This window comes from Drosophila kikkawai, chromosome 2L (assembly GCF_030179895.1).
Source record: "Drosophila kikkawai strain 14028-0561.14 chromosome 2L, DkikHiC1v2, whole genome shotgun sequence".
Taxonomy (NCBI): domain Eukaryota; kingdom Metazoa; phylum Arthropoda; class Insecta; order Diptera; family Drosophilidae; genus Drosophila; species Drosophila kikkawai.
Genome location: NC_091728.1, coordinates 29,390,259 through 29,407,331, shown reverse-complemented (window position 1 = coordinate 29,407,331; position 17,073 = coordinate 29,390,259). Strand labels below are relative to the sequence as shown.

At 39.9% G+C, this 17,073-nt stretch overlaps 1 protein-coding gene across 2 annotated transcripts; it reads left to right on the top strand.

The window, feature by feature from the left end:
- Positions 1–6,287: 6,287 nt before the first annotated feature.
- On the top strand, positions 6,288–6,988 carry LOC108072432 (ARL14 effector protein). 2 transcript variants are annotated; one of them, XM_041776524.2, is made up of 3 exons: positions 6,288–6,424; positions 6,488–6,692; positions 6,746–6,988. In XM_041776524.2, the coding sequence occupies exons 1-3, from the start codon at positions 6,398–6,400 to the stop codon at positions 6,907–6,909; spliced, it is 396 nt and encodes a 131-aa protein (XP_041632458.1). In that variant the 5' UTR covers positions 6,288–6,397; the 3' UTR covers positions 6,910–6,988. The 2 variants fall into 2 exon arrangements, with proteins under 2 accessions (XP_041632458.1, XP_017019046.2); XM_017163557.3 differs by having other exon boundaries at positions 6,343–6,382.
- The last annotated feature ends 10,085 nt before the right edge of the window (positions 6,989–17,073 follow it).

The window sequence follows — 17,073 nt, the reverse complement described above, 5'->3', positions numbered from 1 at the left end:
GACCCACTGGTAGCCATGCAAGACAATTTAGTGCTTCCACTATCAATGAAGTCGCAGTGGTGATTGTTGGCGAGAATGTGGAATCACGCGATATTGTTTTTAAGCGTCGGGATAATGGCCAAGTGCAGCGAGTTTATGAGACTCATCGGTTATATGATGCTCTTCAATACCCATTGATGTTCTGTCGTGGAGAAGATGGGTATCACTCAACATAAAGATGGTCAATCCAACTTCAGGTTTGTTTACAAGTCATCACTGTTTTTTGATTCTACAACTAAGTTTGAATTCAAATTCTAGGAGAAGAAACGAATAATAAGAAGATGACCAACTCTATGAATTTTTATGCGTATCGATTGATGATTCGACTAGATGTTGACAATCATCTGTTAAGATACCGCCGTTTGTTTCAACAGTACTGTGTCGACATGTACGTTGAAGTAGAAACGGAACGTCTCAATTTCATTCGTTTTAATCAGTCGAAGTTGCGCTCAGACGAGTATATCCAGTATATAAAGGACACGCGGCCAACATCGGTTGTTTGACCATTCTACCAGCTACTTATGTTGGAAGCCCGCTCCATATGCATGAGTACGCTCAAGAAGCGATGACGTATGTCCGGAATTACGGCGCCCGGATTTATTCATCACGTTCACATGCAATCCGAAAGGGTCCGAAATTAGCAATCTGTTGCTTCCAGGACAAACATCCAGTGATCGACCTGACATCACTGCACGAGTATTCAAGCAAAAGATCACAGTACTTATGGATTACATTGTTAAGCAGAAGGTTTCTGGCGCAGTTCGTTATTGGATGTACTCGGTTGAGTGGCAGAAGCGTGGCTTACCACATGCGCACATTTTGCTCTGAATTACCAGTGTTCTATTATTATTCTGGGGTTATATGAAGTCGTGAAATTGGGGCGAGACAAAGTCCGAGTCCTCTAGTTAAAAATAAAACAAAATATTTATTCAATTGGCGTCATAAGAATAAACTAAGATAACTTATAACTAATAGGGTCTTCCCACACACCGTCAAAGCGCATCCACCGTCCGTTGAACAAACGGTCCATAAGGTTTTGCCATTCCGAATTTTCTCAAATGTACCGCCGTTAGAACGCATCTAAATCTAACCACGGTTTGTTGGCGATAGTTTTTCAGTACAACTCTGATTCCTTTTTATAGGGTCTTCCCACACACCGTCAAAGCGCATCCACCGTCTGTTGAACTAACTGCCCATAAGGTTTTGCCGTTCCGAATTTCTTATTTTGGACCAACGTTTGAACGCACCTAAATCTAACCACGGTTAGTTGGCGATAGGCGATGGTTTGCAACTCTGTTTTCTTCTCTTAACAGTGAAAATTAGACCAACACTACGAAAATGTAAACAAACTTGGCGACGAACAAATGAAATATGGAATTTAAAATGTGGCGCCAAAGCTAAAGGCATGCCCAAGATAGTGTTGGCGTTTTTTTATGTATGTTCTTGCCCAAAAGTGTCCTCAATTTATACTATTTAATATAAAACGCGTACCTCTACACACCCTTCGGGGCATTTGCTCTTTTTTAGAGAAAAAAACAGAAACTCAAATTCCTCGTCATCTAATTCATTTTGATTTAGTGCGGATAAAATCTGACGCAATCCGTGGTTTTGCTGTTGTTAAACAGCCCAAATAATTGATAATCTATTAATTTTACTCCCACATCGGCAGCTTCAGCCATTTTTATTTACGTTTTCATGAGCCACAGCTGATCGATCAGCTGTTATTGGATGCGCATGCACTTTAACGCAGCTCTGTGGGAACACGAGTTTCACTTTTTTTTTTAAATCCCAACGGTTCTACACAAATACGCTAATAGGGTCTTCCCACACACCGTCAAAGCGCATTCACCGTCCGTGCAACTCTGATTTCTTCTTCTTAACAGTTAAAATTTGACCAACACTACGAAAAATGTAAGCAAAGTTGGCGAGGAACAATTGAAAAATGAAATTTAAAAAGTGGCGCCAAAGGTACAAACATGCCCAAAATAGTTGTTGGTGTTTTTCTGTATATTCTTGCCCCAATTGTTATTATTTAATACAAACCGCCTACCTCTACCTTATTTTAAAGACTTCGGATGCCTATACCACCTATATACACTCTTCGGGGAATTTGCTCTTTGTTAGAGAAAAATCATTAGAAAAACTAAAATTGCTTCTCATTTAATTCATTTAAATTTAGTGCGAATAAATTCTGACGCAATCTGTGCTTTTGCGGTTGTACAACAGCAAAAATAGGGTAATGCTCCATTTAAAATTTTTAACTGCCAATTCGACAGTCTTTGTTTACGTTTTCATGAGCCACAGGTGATCGATCAGCTGTTCAGATTCGGATGCACTTTAACGCAGCTCTGTGGGAACACGAGTTTCGCATCTGCGAAAAATCCCAAACGTTCCTCACAGATGCGCTGTGTGGGAAGACCGTATAAGCCTTTTCTTTTTCTTAATAGTAAAAGCACAGATACAACGATTGTCGAAAAAACATCGATTTTTTAAAAAATTTGAAAAACATCAATGCATCGATAAAAACATTTTGACGCACAGACGCGCACATAGATATATATTAAATATAAAATAAGGATGATAATGGATTATACAATAGGAAACTATGAATATATGGAATAGATTTGAATTAAATGCGCGCGCGCGCCACGATCAGGCGCAAAGGGTCACACTGGCCCAAATGAGGATCTGGCCACACTCTTAAGGGCAAATTTCTCCGGGCGCGTCGGTCACACTCGGCCGCACCGGAGCCCTATATAAGGCGAGCTCCAGCGTTGGGAGGCATTCAGTTTTCGGCCAGCGATCGGCCAAGTCCTCTAACAGGAGCTAAGGGGAAGCCAGCAGCAAGGAGTCACCCAAGGAGCACGGTTAAGTAAGGTATAGTGGTAAGCGGTAACCCATAGTCGGGATCCCGACCATATCTTACGTCTATAACTTGTGGAGGACTTAGGGCCTCTCTGTACGTCTCAATATTGGAAGACCTAAGGGCCTCCCTATAAGTCTCTATATATCTCGGTAGACCTTAGGGCCTCCGTGAACGTCTCAAACTTAGAAGACCTGAGGCCTCTAACAACTTCTCAATCTTAGAAGACCTAAGGGCCTCTAACAACTTCTCAATCTTAGAAGACCTAAGGGCCTCACGCAACTTCTCAATCTTAGAAGACCTAAGGGCCTCTGACAACTTCTCAATCTTAGAAGACCTGAGGGCCTCTAACCACTTCTCTCATTTAGAAGACCTTAGGGCCTCTACAAACTTAGAAGACCTTAGGGCCTCTACAAACTTCTCATCTTAGAAGACCTTAGGGCCTCTACAAACTTCTCATCTTAGAAGACCTTAGGGCCTCTACAAACTTCTCATCTTAGAAGACCTTAGGGCCTCTACAAAATTCTCCATCTTAGAAGACCTTAGGGCCTCTACAAACTCCTAAAGATTGGAAGACCTTAGGGACTCCACAAATCTGCTCGCTAACTGGAAGATCTCAGGGTCTCCGCTAACAAGTTAGTCCACTAACTGGCAGACCTGAGGGCCTCCACCAGTTATTCTCACTCTAGGAGATCTGAGGGGCATCCGCGCATCGGCGTTTCACCGACACTGTCGACCCGAGCGGGAGGGATGTACCTGACCCTGAAGTGCGGCGTTCCAGAGCGACTGCCCACGGCAGCAGACTAAATCCAATCCAAACAGTTGTAATGTTCGAGGCAATAAACAAATAATAATAGTTACGGCATATTTCTCGGCGTTCTCCTCTGTGACCGGGTCGGCATCTCTTTCAGCAACCACCTCAGACAACAAATAAATTTCTGAGACGAACCCTGGCCATCCTTGAGCCCCGAGGAATGACCTAACCGTCACAACATCGATGTTGTTAGACGTATACCTCAAAAAATGGTAAATTGTTTTTAACAGGCACCTAATAAAACAGTGTTGCACTTAATGCGGCGACTCCTTTCCTTAAAAAGGCGGATTATCATAGGGTGTTTCCACAGAGCTCGCATCTGCATCCACCGTCCGTTTGGAGCCTATACCACCATACAAACTCAGGCTTGCTCCGGTAATCGTAAAATTTTTTCGATTTCGTTTTGGACGAAAACGAACCGTTTTCGTTTTTAGCTGCTCCGGTTTTCGGCAAATTTCTGCTATCGGAACGTTTTGTTTTCTCATCGTTTCTCACTGCCCAAGCAGCTAACTTGTGTTTTTGGTAATAGGCAAACAACGTAAAGTACTGCCTATTATATTTACAATTGCTCTTTTTATTAGCCAGAAAAAGGCAAAAAATGCTAGAGTTAAGTAAATCTCGTCATCTAAGATGCTGCCACACTTTTCACAGCTTTAATTCCGGTGGTCTCAAATAATTATTTGGTATATTTGGACCATTTATGTAATCACATTAAATATCATTATTTATAAACAAACATTTTGGCGGTCCTTTAAAGTTATTAATGTATTCATTTATATTTTATACGTATTTTTATCTGGTTTTTTCATTCCACCGACAATATGGCAACCTTGGCGATAAATTTTTTGCTGTGAACTTATCGACCTATCGCCAAAACGAGAAAACTGGTTGAACACGGCAAAAATTTTGTTGTCAAATCTGAGGTGGGGTCAGAAATATTTTTTTTTTTTAATAACTACGTGCCAGAATGATCTTGTGGTGGTGTGGAATAAACATCAATAGACCACTGAGTAATCCTTTTTTTTCCTTTTGTAAATAAGATCTGATTTCATATAAAAAAGCCATTTACTTTTCATTCCGGCTAGAAAAAGGTGCCCGTTTTTCAAATCGAAAAAATGTTTCGTTTTCGATTACAGGAACACCAATTTCTCGTTTTCAAAAACGAAAACGAAAAAATCTTGCCGTTTTCGATTACCGGAGCAGGCCTGACTATCTTCGAGGCATTTGCTCATACCCTGTAGTACTGTAGCCACTGAGTCAAATCAGAAGCTAACGTCGGGAACCCGAATACATACAATTTGAAGGAAAGAGCAAAAATATATGTCGGGTTCCCGACATTAGCTTTTGATTTGACTCAGTGGCCCAGTTGGTAAGCAGATGGTCTGTGATTTCTGAGACATGGGTTCGAATCCCGACCGGGAACTAGGAAAAGTAAGTTTATAAGTGGCTTTTAATAAGATTTATACATTAATATAAGTAATTTAATAACCGACCTAAGCTCGAAATCATGCCCACTTGATTTTGAGCACTACTTTATCCCAGATTTTTTTTTGTCTACTTAGATAACCGACCATTCCATGGGGTCCCATGTAAGTACTTACATTACCGACCATTCCATGGGGTCCCATGTAAGTACTTCCATTACTTCCAGCTAGTAGCTGGTTCGCAGCTCGTTTACCGTAGTAAGTACCCATATAGTAACCGACGAAGTAAGCAACTACGCAAGGCCAATCGCCACCTCCAGTACTACAGGGTAGTTACTATCAGTTACAGAAAAATCATAAAAAAAATTAAATTAAACAGCCGTAATAGTTGATTAACTATTAATTTCTCCCACATAGGCCGCCTCAGTCATCTTTGCTTACGTTTTGGAAGGGGCACAGCTGATCGATCAGCTGTAATGAGGGTGCAGATGCAAACTCTGTGGTAAGACGAGTTTCGCATTTGTGAAAAATGCCAACTGTTCCACACAAATGCACTAAGTGGGAAATGCACTGCATTTGCGGCTCAACAAAAATACACAATAAATGAAACAACAATTAGTTATTAATTAAAAATAAGTTATTATTGAAATATAGCTACAGATTCCACTGAATTAAATTCAAATTATTTATATATTCAAAAAATAAAACGATTTAATACTGTCTTCCCACACAGCACATTTGTGAGGAACGTTTGGGATTTTTCACAAATGTGAAACTCGTGTTCCCACACAACATTAAAGCACATTCAACATCCGAACAGCTGATCGATCAGCTGTGGCTCATGAAAACGTAAACAAAGGCTGTCGAATTGGCAGTTGGAAATTTGAAATGGAGCATTTACCAACTATTTTGGCTGTTGTACAACAGCAAAAGGCACAGATTGCGGCAGAATTTATCCGCACTAATTTTAAATGAATTAAATGACAAGGAATTTTAGTTTTTCTATGAATACTTACGACGTTCCTCATTGCCACACATCTACCGTCGTTGCCTACACCATCAGTTTAATATCTAATAAACTTTAAATATAAATATTATTTAATTTATAAATATATTTTAGTGATGAATCAAAAACATCGATAGTCACCAACTAATATCGATGTCTCCAAAAAAATTTAAAACATAAACGCCTCGATGTTTTTATCGATGTTTTTCCACCTCTAATCACACAGAAAGTACTAGGTACCCGCACAATTTATGAATTATTGTGGCTTTTACCTATTTGTAAATAATTAAGATCTGCAAACTTGCATTCAAAAACATTAAAAAATGATTTTATATTTTCAGATAATCATGAGCTCAGATAAAGATCCTGACTATTCTATTCGACGAAACTTGCGACAAAGACAAAAAAAAAAGTGCGAGTCAATTGAGCAGAGTATAATAGATTTGGATAAGAATAAACGCAAAACAAAAAAAAAAGGAACCTTCTACGGGAAAAATAGCGCATACGACGAATATGGAAACATTCGCTCCAACGGATTGGACATCTGTAAGTGTTCCACTATAATTACAAAATATGATAAATATTGCTTTTCATTTCAGGCGACTGTATGAATGATGAATGTGATGGTTGCTGGTATGCATGCCGTTGTTGCGGTTCTACAAAATGCGGTCCTCAATGTCGCTCAAATAGGAAGTTTTTTTATGAAGGCATTATATATGATGGCAAGGATTTATCTATAACTAATAAATATGTTACCAAATAAGTTTCACTGCACATACACTCAACCGTATATTTTTGCGTACACCCCATAAAAATTTCAAATTAAAATTTTTTAGATGTTATTGTGTGTTTCCGGATCCTTTTCTATATTAGATCCCATAAATGTTCAATTGGGTTGAGGTCAGGACCCCTGTGGAGGTGTTCGCAGCTAATTTTTAGCATTATATACACTGACGAGCAAAACTGTAACACGAGTTCAATACTCGAACTTCTGTTCTTATGTAAAGATTCTAAAAATCTTAGTCTTGTTTTGTTGGTATGTGTATACACTATGTTTCAAAAAAATTTAAAGTCATTCGATTGAGGGAGAAACATATGCTTAAGCCAAGTGTAAAAAAAGTAAAATGTTACAGTTGTGCACCCAGGTTATTTTCGATCAAATATTTTTCTTAATTTTTTTTAATAATGTGTCCACAGCCCCTTAGGCTTTTTAAGTTATCCTATGGGTTTTGACATACTCTGGGTGTAGCGTTGCACAAATTCGGGGGATTAGCGTACCAGACGTCCTTTGTCCTCTCCAAAAGATCCATCAATCCATTTGGAGGAACTGCATATTTCGCGAATTGCGATTTAGCATGATTCCATAGGTTTTCAATTGGATTCATATATGGAGATTCTTCGGCTTCGGCTCGTCGGCTACGGGAGTGATGGTCTTGCCCAGACCTCGGGATGCCTATGCATAATTTTAATGTCAATAATTGCGTGCATCATCAAGCTAAACCGGGGATAGAGGTACACACACACATAATAAGAGGCATTGGGAATTAAAGGATATTCTCATCTCGGCCTATTCTCCTTTTTTAGCTCTCCTGGTGTTTTGGAGGCTCTAGATTGCCCACCCTACCTATGGTCGCTCATACCCTTAGCGCTACACAGCCTAAGCGACCCCTTTTATAAGTGCTACCCTACATTACAACACGCTAGCCGCGGCCACTTTTAGTTTAGTCTAGAACATTATAAAATTTATTAAAAACTAGCGATAAATAAAAACATTTCTTAAACTAAATGACAATAATGGGCGATACATATAATGAGAACATACAATTAATAAATAGACGTGATAATAAATATGGTGCAATAAATAAAATGTGTTAAATTATAATTTCCTTCTCAATTTGGACATTTCTCGTAAGCAAGCATTATGAAATTGGAAATATGAAAAGCATTTTTCTCTTTATATTTAAGGTTTAATCTTCAGCGTCAAAAGAAAATTTTGTTCTTTACACATAAACATAGATGTTGCGATGCTGGCGAAGGTTAGCTGCCCGCGCTAGATGCCCAATTTGAAAAGGGCGGTAATTTGAATTTGTTTAGCGTTGTATAGCACCGAAATTGTTCTGAACAACACTAAATTAGTATTGTAAAACACCCTTTTTTGCGAGAATGAGACCGCTATATATGTAAGCGTCACTTTGTGAATTGAAGAGCGGCAAACCACAAATGTAAGATCAGAGAAAATGTAAAACTTCTTTACTTTTTAACAAGATTAAATAAAGATTTCAGCGCTGTTGCTATCAGTATACTACAACCAGGCGCTTGTTGTACGTGGTGAAACCCGGGACCCAGGAGCGTCCCAACAATAGAGCTAATAAAATATTAAAACAAAAAGCTTTTAGCTCAATATGCCTCGGGCGGCATTGCCAACTATATTGATCTTTGCTCTCTTTTCTTTTCCGTCTCTTTATTTCTCCCCTTGGTTTAGGTTAGAATTTAATTTTATTTTATTTATTTAGCGGATCATTTTACTTTGTACTTCCTTCCTTTTTTTTTTTGGAATTTATTCAATAATCATTCGTTTAATGAGCCACTCACCACATTCCATGTATCCACCGATGAAAGCGCTTTCCTCGGGAGAGCTAGCTGAAACTGGGAGAAAATTACACAAGAAAAAAAAATCACATCTAGAGAAAATCACAATAACTCCTAAAGGTCGGGGAAAAACTTTTCAAGACGATGGCTGGCAAAAAGAATTAATTATTCTACACTCCTCAAATTGCCGAAAATGCTTAGATGCTCATCACTTATGTTGTTTTTTTCCATATTTTTTTTTGTAGCACTTGTTTAACCTAACTTATTATTTCTTTCTATATTAAGCATTAAACTAAATTTTTTTTCCGCGAGTTTTAGGGCGCCTGGTTCTCGACGCAGGAAGTTTTCCCTTTTTCCCTTTTTATTTATCTGCGATCGCCAACCGTCAAATCATGGCTCAATTCCACGGCGACATCAAACGCCCGTATTCACAGAACGCACTAACTAGCTCGGCTTCGCCGAGACCTGGGCCTATGCCGACTCTGGAGCGGAAAGCTCGCTCGCGGTTGGATCGCCGATTGGAGCTGGCCTGCCTTCTTTTTTTCTGATTTCTCTGGCTGGCTGCTCTCTAGCTGGGGACAAAGGTCTTTACCGCCTACGGGAACTCTAGCTTGCTGCCGAAAAAGGGTTAATTCTTTCCTTTCCCTCGGGTTGCGCTGCTGCGCGGGGTGATGAGGGCGATGCTCGTTCGGATGCGCTTTAGTTTCCTTATAGTACGCTGCGCCGGAATCGGTCCTCTCTATCTTGCTTGCCCCTCTCCTCCCTGGAGCCGTCGAGCGATACAAGCTGCTGCCTACAGACCACCAATACTTGTATAAATCCGCCAGCACTTTCGTTTTAATTCTGCTCACCTTCTGCTTTTGGCTCAGTAGCCCACAAAATAGATCTTTCCTTTGGGCTTTTGGACACAGCTATCCTGATCACAATTACTAAGGCTGATACACTGGTCCAGTCGGACTTTACTCCTTGGCGGCCACAGACAGAAAGAAAGACGATGACGCCGAGAAAGTGGCGGTAACCCCCATGGGAAAGTGGGTGAAATGGAGACAGTTGACACTTGCCGCTGTTGCTCTCTCGGATCTATTCGTTCATGCCTTCTCTACCCTATCTTGCCATAGTGGCAATGCAGCCCCTCGACCTACGACTGACCGCCAGATGGCGCTAGCAAAGTATCTTTTGGGCCGAGCAAGCGCTACAAAAATACCCCCCTAGCAAGATCAGGCTTGGGGATCAACCGTCCAAGACTGATTACTACTGCCTTATATCCTTGGCATGGAATCTGCCAACGTAACGGCCCTGCAAGTCCTCGAGATCATAATAAGCCTGTCCAATCATTTTCTTAATCCTTGCCTTTATGAAAGACGGACCTAATTTCGCGTTATACCCTGCTGCAAAATTGCTCTGCTTAAAATTTCTTCGGTAGACTTCTTGGCCTTCACTAAAAGATACCTCATTTGATCGCAAATTATATCTTTTTTCGTTTTTCTCAAATTGATTTTTCATCACTTCCAACGCTTTGCTGCGAACAAGCTCTAGTGAATCCTCCTTAGTGAATGCCAGAGACCTATCTTCGAGCAGATTAAGAGCTCTAAGCAGCTTATATGTTGCACCTGACGAGATAAAATGCTGCCCGAATATCATATAATAGGGTGAAGTGCCTAGACTTGAATGAACTGCTGATCTCAGAGCACAGCAGATACTGCTTAACTGATCATCCCAATCCTTCTGGTCGCTGCACACATACGATCGTATGGCAGCTATTACAGATCGATTTACCCGTTCGGACGCATTAGCTTGGGGCGAGTAAACTGCAGTACAAGTATGCGAAATCTTGTATTCCCTTAACAGCTTTTGGAATACTTCCGATTTAAACTGATATTTTATAACAATATCCACTGTCAATTTCTTCACCGCCTTAAGGAAATCAAACTTGCTGTAAGGGTCTAGCACAATAAATATAGCCACATTCCCACTTCTTGACCTAGGATACGGACCCAAAAAATCCACATATAGTTTTTGGAAGCTACTCCCATGGGTGGTCTCAATGTGCTATTGGGAGCCTTAGACATCTTGCAGGTGTCGCTCGCCTGAATGTATTCCTTCACGTCCTTCACTAATCTAGGCCAGTAATAATATCTCCTTATCCTCTCTAGAGTTTTATGGACCCCTCCATGTGAGGCTAAGGGATCATCGTGCGCATTCCTGAGAACTTCAGGCACCAAGCCCATAGGAATCCATAGCTTCCAACAAAAAATGATCATGCATCAGGTCTCCTGTTAAATGCTCTGTCTTTTTATAGAGAAATCCGTCAGCTACTTTTAGATCTGGAATATTACTTGCATTAGCCTTAACCTTTTCGACTAACTCTACATAGCCAGAATCGCGAAAATGGGAAGATTCAACATCAAATAATAGCCCATGACTTGCATCTACGGCCGCTATCTCTTCCTCATGGACTCGGGATAACGCATCTGGGACCACATTCAGCTTACCACTCCGATGTTCAATTTTGAAAGTGAAGCCTTGAAGTTTCAACGCCCACCGAGCAAGCCTAGAGTTTAAATCCGTTTGGGACATAAGCTACTTGAGGGACGTATCATCAGTAATGACAGTGAAATCATGGCCCTCCACGTAAGCTCGAAATCGCTTTATGCAAATAATTGCCGCCAAACACTCCTTCTCGCTAACAGTGTACGACTTTTGAGCCTTTTTAAACTTTTTCGAGACAAAAGCTATCGGACATTCTTCGCCACTTTCAGATTTCTGCACTAATACTCCTCCAACTCCGGAGTTACTAGCACCGCAATGAATATAAAACGGCTTACTGAAGTCCGGACTACGAAGAACTGGGGCAGAACAAAGCATCTCCTTTAATTTTGTAAATGCTTCTTCTCCTTCCGGAGTCATAACAAATTTTTGCCTGGGCTTTAAGAGATCAGTCAAGGGAGCTGATACCGCTGCAAAATTGCTAATGAATTTTCGGTACCAAGCGATAATTCCAAGAAATCTTCTTAATGCCTTCAAGGATCTTGGTAACGGAAACTCCGTCATTGCAGATATTTTATCTGGATCTGTTCGCACTACTCGTTCGCCCACTATATGACCCAAATAATTAACGTTTTTCATGCAAAATTTGCTCTTCTCCACATTGAGTGTCAAGCCAGCGGCTTTTATGTGACTGGCAACTGTTTTCAACACCCTTAAGTGACCCTCAAAGCTGTCTGAGACAATCAAGAGATCATCCAGATACACAAAAACTTCATTTCTGAGTTCCGCTGGTATTACCTTATCCATCAGCCTAGTCATTGTCTGCGATGCATTCGTTAAACCGAAAGGCATTACCTTGTATTGGTACAACGACTTGCCAGGAATTGTGAATGCGGTTTTATCGCGCGACTGCGGATCTAAAGGAATTTGCCAGTACGCATCTTTAAGATCGAGGCTAGAAATGAAATTTGCATTGGTTAATCGACTTAGTATGGCATCTATTTGTGGCAAAGGATAAGCATCTTTCTTTATCACAGCGTTCACCTTACTGCTGTCGAGGCAAAGTCGCACCTTCCCTGATTTCTGCACCAATACCACGGGCGAAGACCAAGGGCTATCTGATTCCTCGATTACACCGAGCTGAATCATACGATTGACTTCAGCATAGAGTAATTTTTCTACAGCTGGCGAAACGGGAAAATGTCTTTGCTTCACGGGCTTGGCTTCCCCAACATCGATTGAATACGAAAGCATGCTCGTTTTTCCTAAACCCTGTGACGGTTCATAGGTTCATAGTTAAGTTTAGTAATTAATATAGGGAGATAAGTTAGGATTAGGCATATCACACACACGCACACACCACACACACACACCACACACACCACACACACACTACACACTCACACACACAACTGTACATTTAGCGGCACGGAGCCGGAGTTACTTTGCCCAAGAAGGGCCAAATTATATTAAGACCGCAACGAACAAGGGTATACATTTTTCAAAGACGGACTGTAGGGACCGCGACCGCGCTGAAGACATTTCCCCTCTCCGCTGCCGACGCAAGCCGACGCGACAGCGGCAGAGGCAGCGACATTTCCCCTCCGGGACGACAACAACGATCGGCATGTAAACAAGCACGATCAAAACATAATAAAGCACGATCAAAACATAAACAACACGATCAAAACGTAAACAAAGACGAAAGCAAAGCCGACGACAGAAAGCTGCACTGCCCGCAAAATTCCGGGCAGAATTAGGCCACAAGGGCTCTGCCCGAACTTGGCCTCTTTCACTCTTTCACAGACCAAAATAGTATCGCTTTCTCCCTCTCACTCACGCCGAACTCCGCGTAGCAACAATCAACCCTTATTTTGACGCGTGCCAAAGTGTTCCCCTCCCGCTCACTCACTCGCCGAGCTGGTGGCTGGGTTCCCCGCACCAACTTCGTCTCCCGCCATCGCCGCTGGGTCACGTCGGGCGACGGGAGATGTTACCGGTCGAAGAGTCGCGGCTGCTGGGCAACCGAGCGGACGCAGAAAACGGAGGAGCACCTGGCCATCGCCAGGGTGACCGTTCAAGTTTCCCATTTCATCAAGTCAGATTTTTCCCCTTGAAACGAGCCCCTTTCGCTGCCATTTTCCCCCTAGAAAATTCAATAAAAATTCGGTGTCCATGTTCTGGCCGTCTCTAAAAATATAAGTATTTCTGGAGAGGAATCCTGGGCCGCTGAGGTTTACCCCGGCCCAAGACACATCCTTACAGATGGCGCCCGGAGCAGGCACCGGTCAGTGGATTAAAGCCCCACTGCACAGTGGTTCCGTCAGAGGCCAAAAATAAAAAAAACGATTTGAAAATATTTCAATTAAATTTACACAGTTTGTCTCTAAAACGTCCAATCTACCAATTTGCAAACCGGTTTTCGCCGGAAACCCAACGGTACATTCTAAAAATAGAATCAAAAGCATGAAAACGTGTTCATTTCAACAGCGCATCGGAGCTGTGGTGAAATATTTCGAAGCAAAAGCGCACTTTAAATCTGACTGGTAACTGTTCAAGTTGATAAATTTATATTATTTAAAATGGATTTTGAAGCTCAAGGTATTTATTTTACTTTATGAAATTAATTTATACTAACTTGATATAAAATTAATAAAATCTAACTTGATATGTGAAACTTATTTGTTTGTACCTGTTTTGTGTGTCTCAAATTTCATTACCTAAAGTTTTAGTAGTGATCCCACACGATTCCAACTAAGGATTTTTTTTTATTTATCTGAGTTTTAAGATTTTAAATCGTTAAAAGTTAGGTGCGGAATGTTGCGGATGTAGTTATAATCGTTAATATGCTAACACGACAAATTTTGCCAGCGCCAATAATCCGGGTTGTCATAAAATAATCGGGAAAAAATGTTAAAAATAAAAACGTCACCTGAGTACCTCGGGGAACGTACCCTTTAGTGAATGCAATAAATTTTTTTAATATCGGATGTTTTTGTGGACAGTTACGATAGGATGTACACCGAAAACAAACTTTTTTTGTGGAGACTTAGGAGATTCGCTATTACTCGTAAGCATGTAAATATTTTTTAAAACAAAAATTAAAAAAAAAAATTGTTTATATGTTGTGTTATTATATGGTATTTAATTGAATACGCTAATTTTAGCCGTTTCGTCACAACATTTTTTTGAAAAGTAGGCAGTTTTGCACCGAATTAACCTTACCCACCGTTAAGCCAAAGACAATAGAGCTATAAGATAAATAACGCCATACGATTTTTTTGCACACGATTTTTTTGTGCTGGCTTTTGAACTGGCTCCAGGCTCTCTTAAATTTTGTTCAAAAGCCAGCGAAGAGAGCGCTCTAGAGCCAGCCGTTCTCTTGTACGCATTCAGCGACGCCGTCGGGTGTTTGTGTGCAAACGGGCCTCAGAAGGCCAATTTCGCAAATAAATTTATTTTTTATTTTAACATCTCTTTAATTTTATATACTTATTGATTTATAAATGAATTTTTTATAATGTATGAATCATAATAATATATTGTTAATTTATTAGTCAATTGAATTAGATAATTGTAAATACATATGTAATTATGAATGTATTTAAATCAATTATTTGTATTATTTTGCATATTTATTTAATAATAAAATTATAAAATATACATACAGATGAAAATAAAATTTAGTTAACTGATTTTCTGGATTGAACTTGTATACAAATACAATCTATATTCGAGATCAGCTGTTTTTGCTGCCGCTACTATCGCACAGTAGCGCCTTTTCTCATTTAGCGTTGCAAAAATCATATATTTAGAACCAAATAAGATAACCTAATAATTTGAACGGACAGATAATTGTTGTAAAATATATATATGTACTGCATAATAATAAAAAAAAATATGCTAACTGTAGCGCTCACGGTTTTGTGGCGGTTACACTTAGAATTAAAAAAAAAATTTTAATTGATTTTATTACAGATTCTCAATCTTTGAGAAATGTTCTGTCAAATAAGTATGGTTAAAATCGTTTTTGCGAACATGACTTTTTCGATTTTTGCAAAGCTATTTGTTCGAGAGGCGCTACTGTGCATCGCCTCCTAACAAGCGGTCGCCAGCACAAAACATAAAAATTTGATTTTTTGGTGCTTGCGCGCTGGCGCACACATATTCTCGCACACATACGCGCTTGCGTGTTCTTGTGTTTACTCATACAAGCAAACGCATTCTATTTTTAGAACGCGATTGTCGTTGCCATCAAAAATGCAGCCTCATATTGCAAAACGAATGTATGGTCGTAAGGCATCTTGTTAAATCTATTGTCTTTGGTTAAGCTGTGTACGTTTGTTGCTGGACAAATTAAATACACAATATATAAGTGAATATTTTTTTTTTACTTTTGGGCACTTATATTTCACCAACGTTCTCATTAAGAGATCAAAAATTAAAAAATTAAAGTTAGGTCTTGGAAAAAAAATAATTTAATAAAAATTTTGTATGGGAGCTATAAGATATAGAGATCTGATTTTAACCAAAGTTGGTAGGAATATATAAACCTGTACCAAACATATCATCTGTAAAATTGGTTAAGATATTTTGAAAAACAAAAAAGTTTTTCATACTAAATGTTAATTTTTAACAGATTGTTCCTATGGCAGCTATATGATATAGATGAGCAATATGGACAATTTTTTGTGGATATACTTAAACCATTTTTTTAGATTTTTGGTGAAAGTTTCATAGCGATAGCACATCTAGAAGTAATTATGGCCGCAGTTCCATACAAGCCGAACCACTGTGCACTGGCCGAAACCAGAATTCTCTAGCAGAAAAAAAATATATATATATATTTAAATTTTCTAGAAAATTTAGTTTTCTAGAGGACAAAAGTTGGAGAAATTTAATTTCAAAAGATATATTTTCATATACATAAATTTGGTCAGCGCACATTCGTTTTTGCGAGTGTAAGAAATTTTCGTCCCACGTGTCGCGACGTACGGTCGCCGGCAAAAATCGGCAAAAGTACAGGAGAAAAGGGAATAGACAAAACGCATGGTAAATTTCCATTGGTGCATACGGCGCATCGTCGCCAAAACAAGCGGTACAGTTACGCCAGAAAGCGTAGTCAACATCACTGCCAGCGTCAACGCCGGCAAAAGAGACGCTTCAAGCACACACACACGGGGCCCACACATATCTCCAGTTCTGCTCTGACCGCGGCAGCGGCGTCGGCTAGCTTAAGCATTATGATAAATACAGGGGACCTTCGCTAGGAGGGACACTTCGGAAGATCAGCTCTTTGAATACACATTGCTCGCAGTTTTTAATACACTCTTAAAACCATCGTTGAATACACATCGTCGCAGACCTTACACCTCGAAAGACCCACTCATCAAAACTCGTCGTCGTATCCTTGCACACCAGGAAGATTTTCACTATCCTTTAACCAAGTTAAGGACGCCCACGAATCCCCAAAGAATCCTGCGAGATCCTGCCGCCGAGAACATAATAATAAGTTTCATAAAAAATAATTAATGCAAATAAATAAACGGAAACAATAAAAATTAAAAGGAATCAATAAAATTAAAATAAATCGAAATAAAATAATCAAATAAATAAATACAAATCAAATAAAATAAAATAAATGCAAATATAGGGCATAAATCAACAATGTTGGAGGGGGGCGGCTTTAAGCTGAAATGCACTCGGTAAGAAAAAACACGTAGAACTTTTCGGGATTTTACGCGACGTGCGTCGGATGTATTTATTCGTAGAAGGAGTGAATTGGTACTAAATATACAAAGGAAACTAATGCTAGGGAGAGCGATTGGAAGCTCTAGGACTGGAAGTCCGG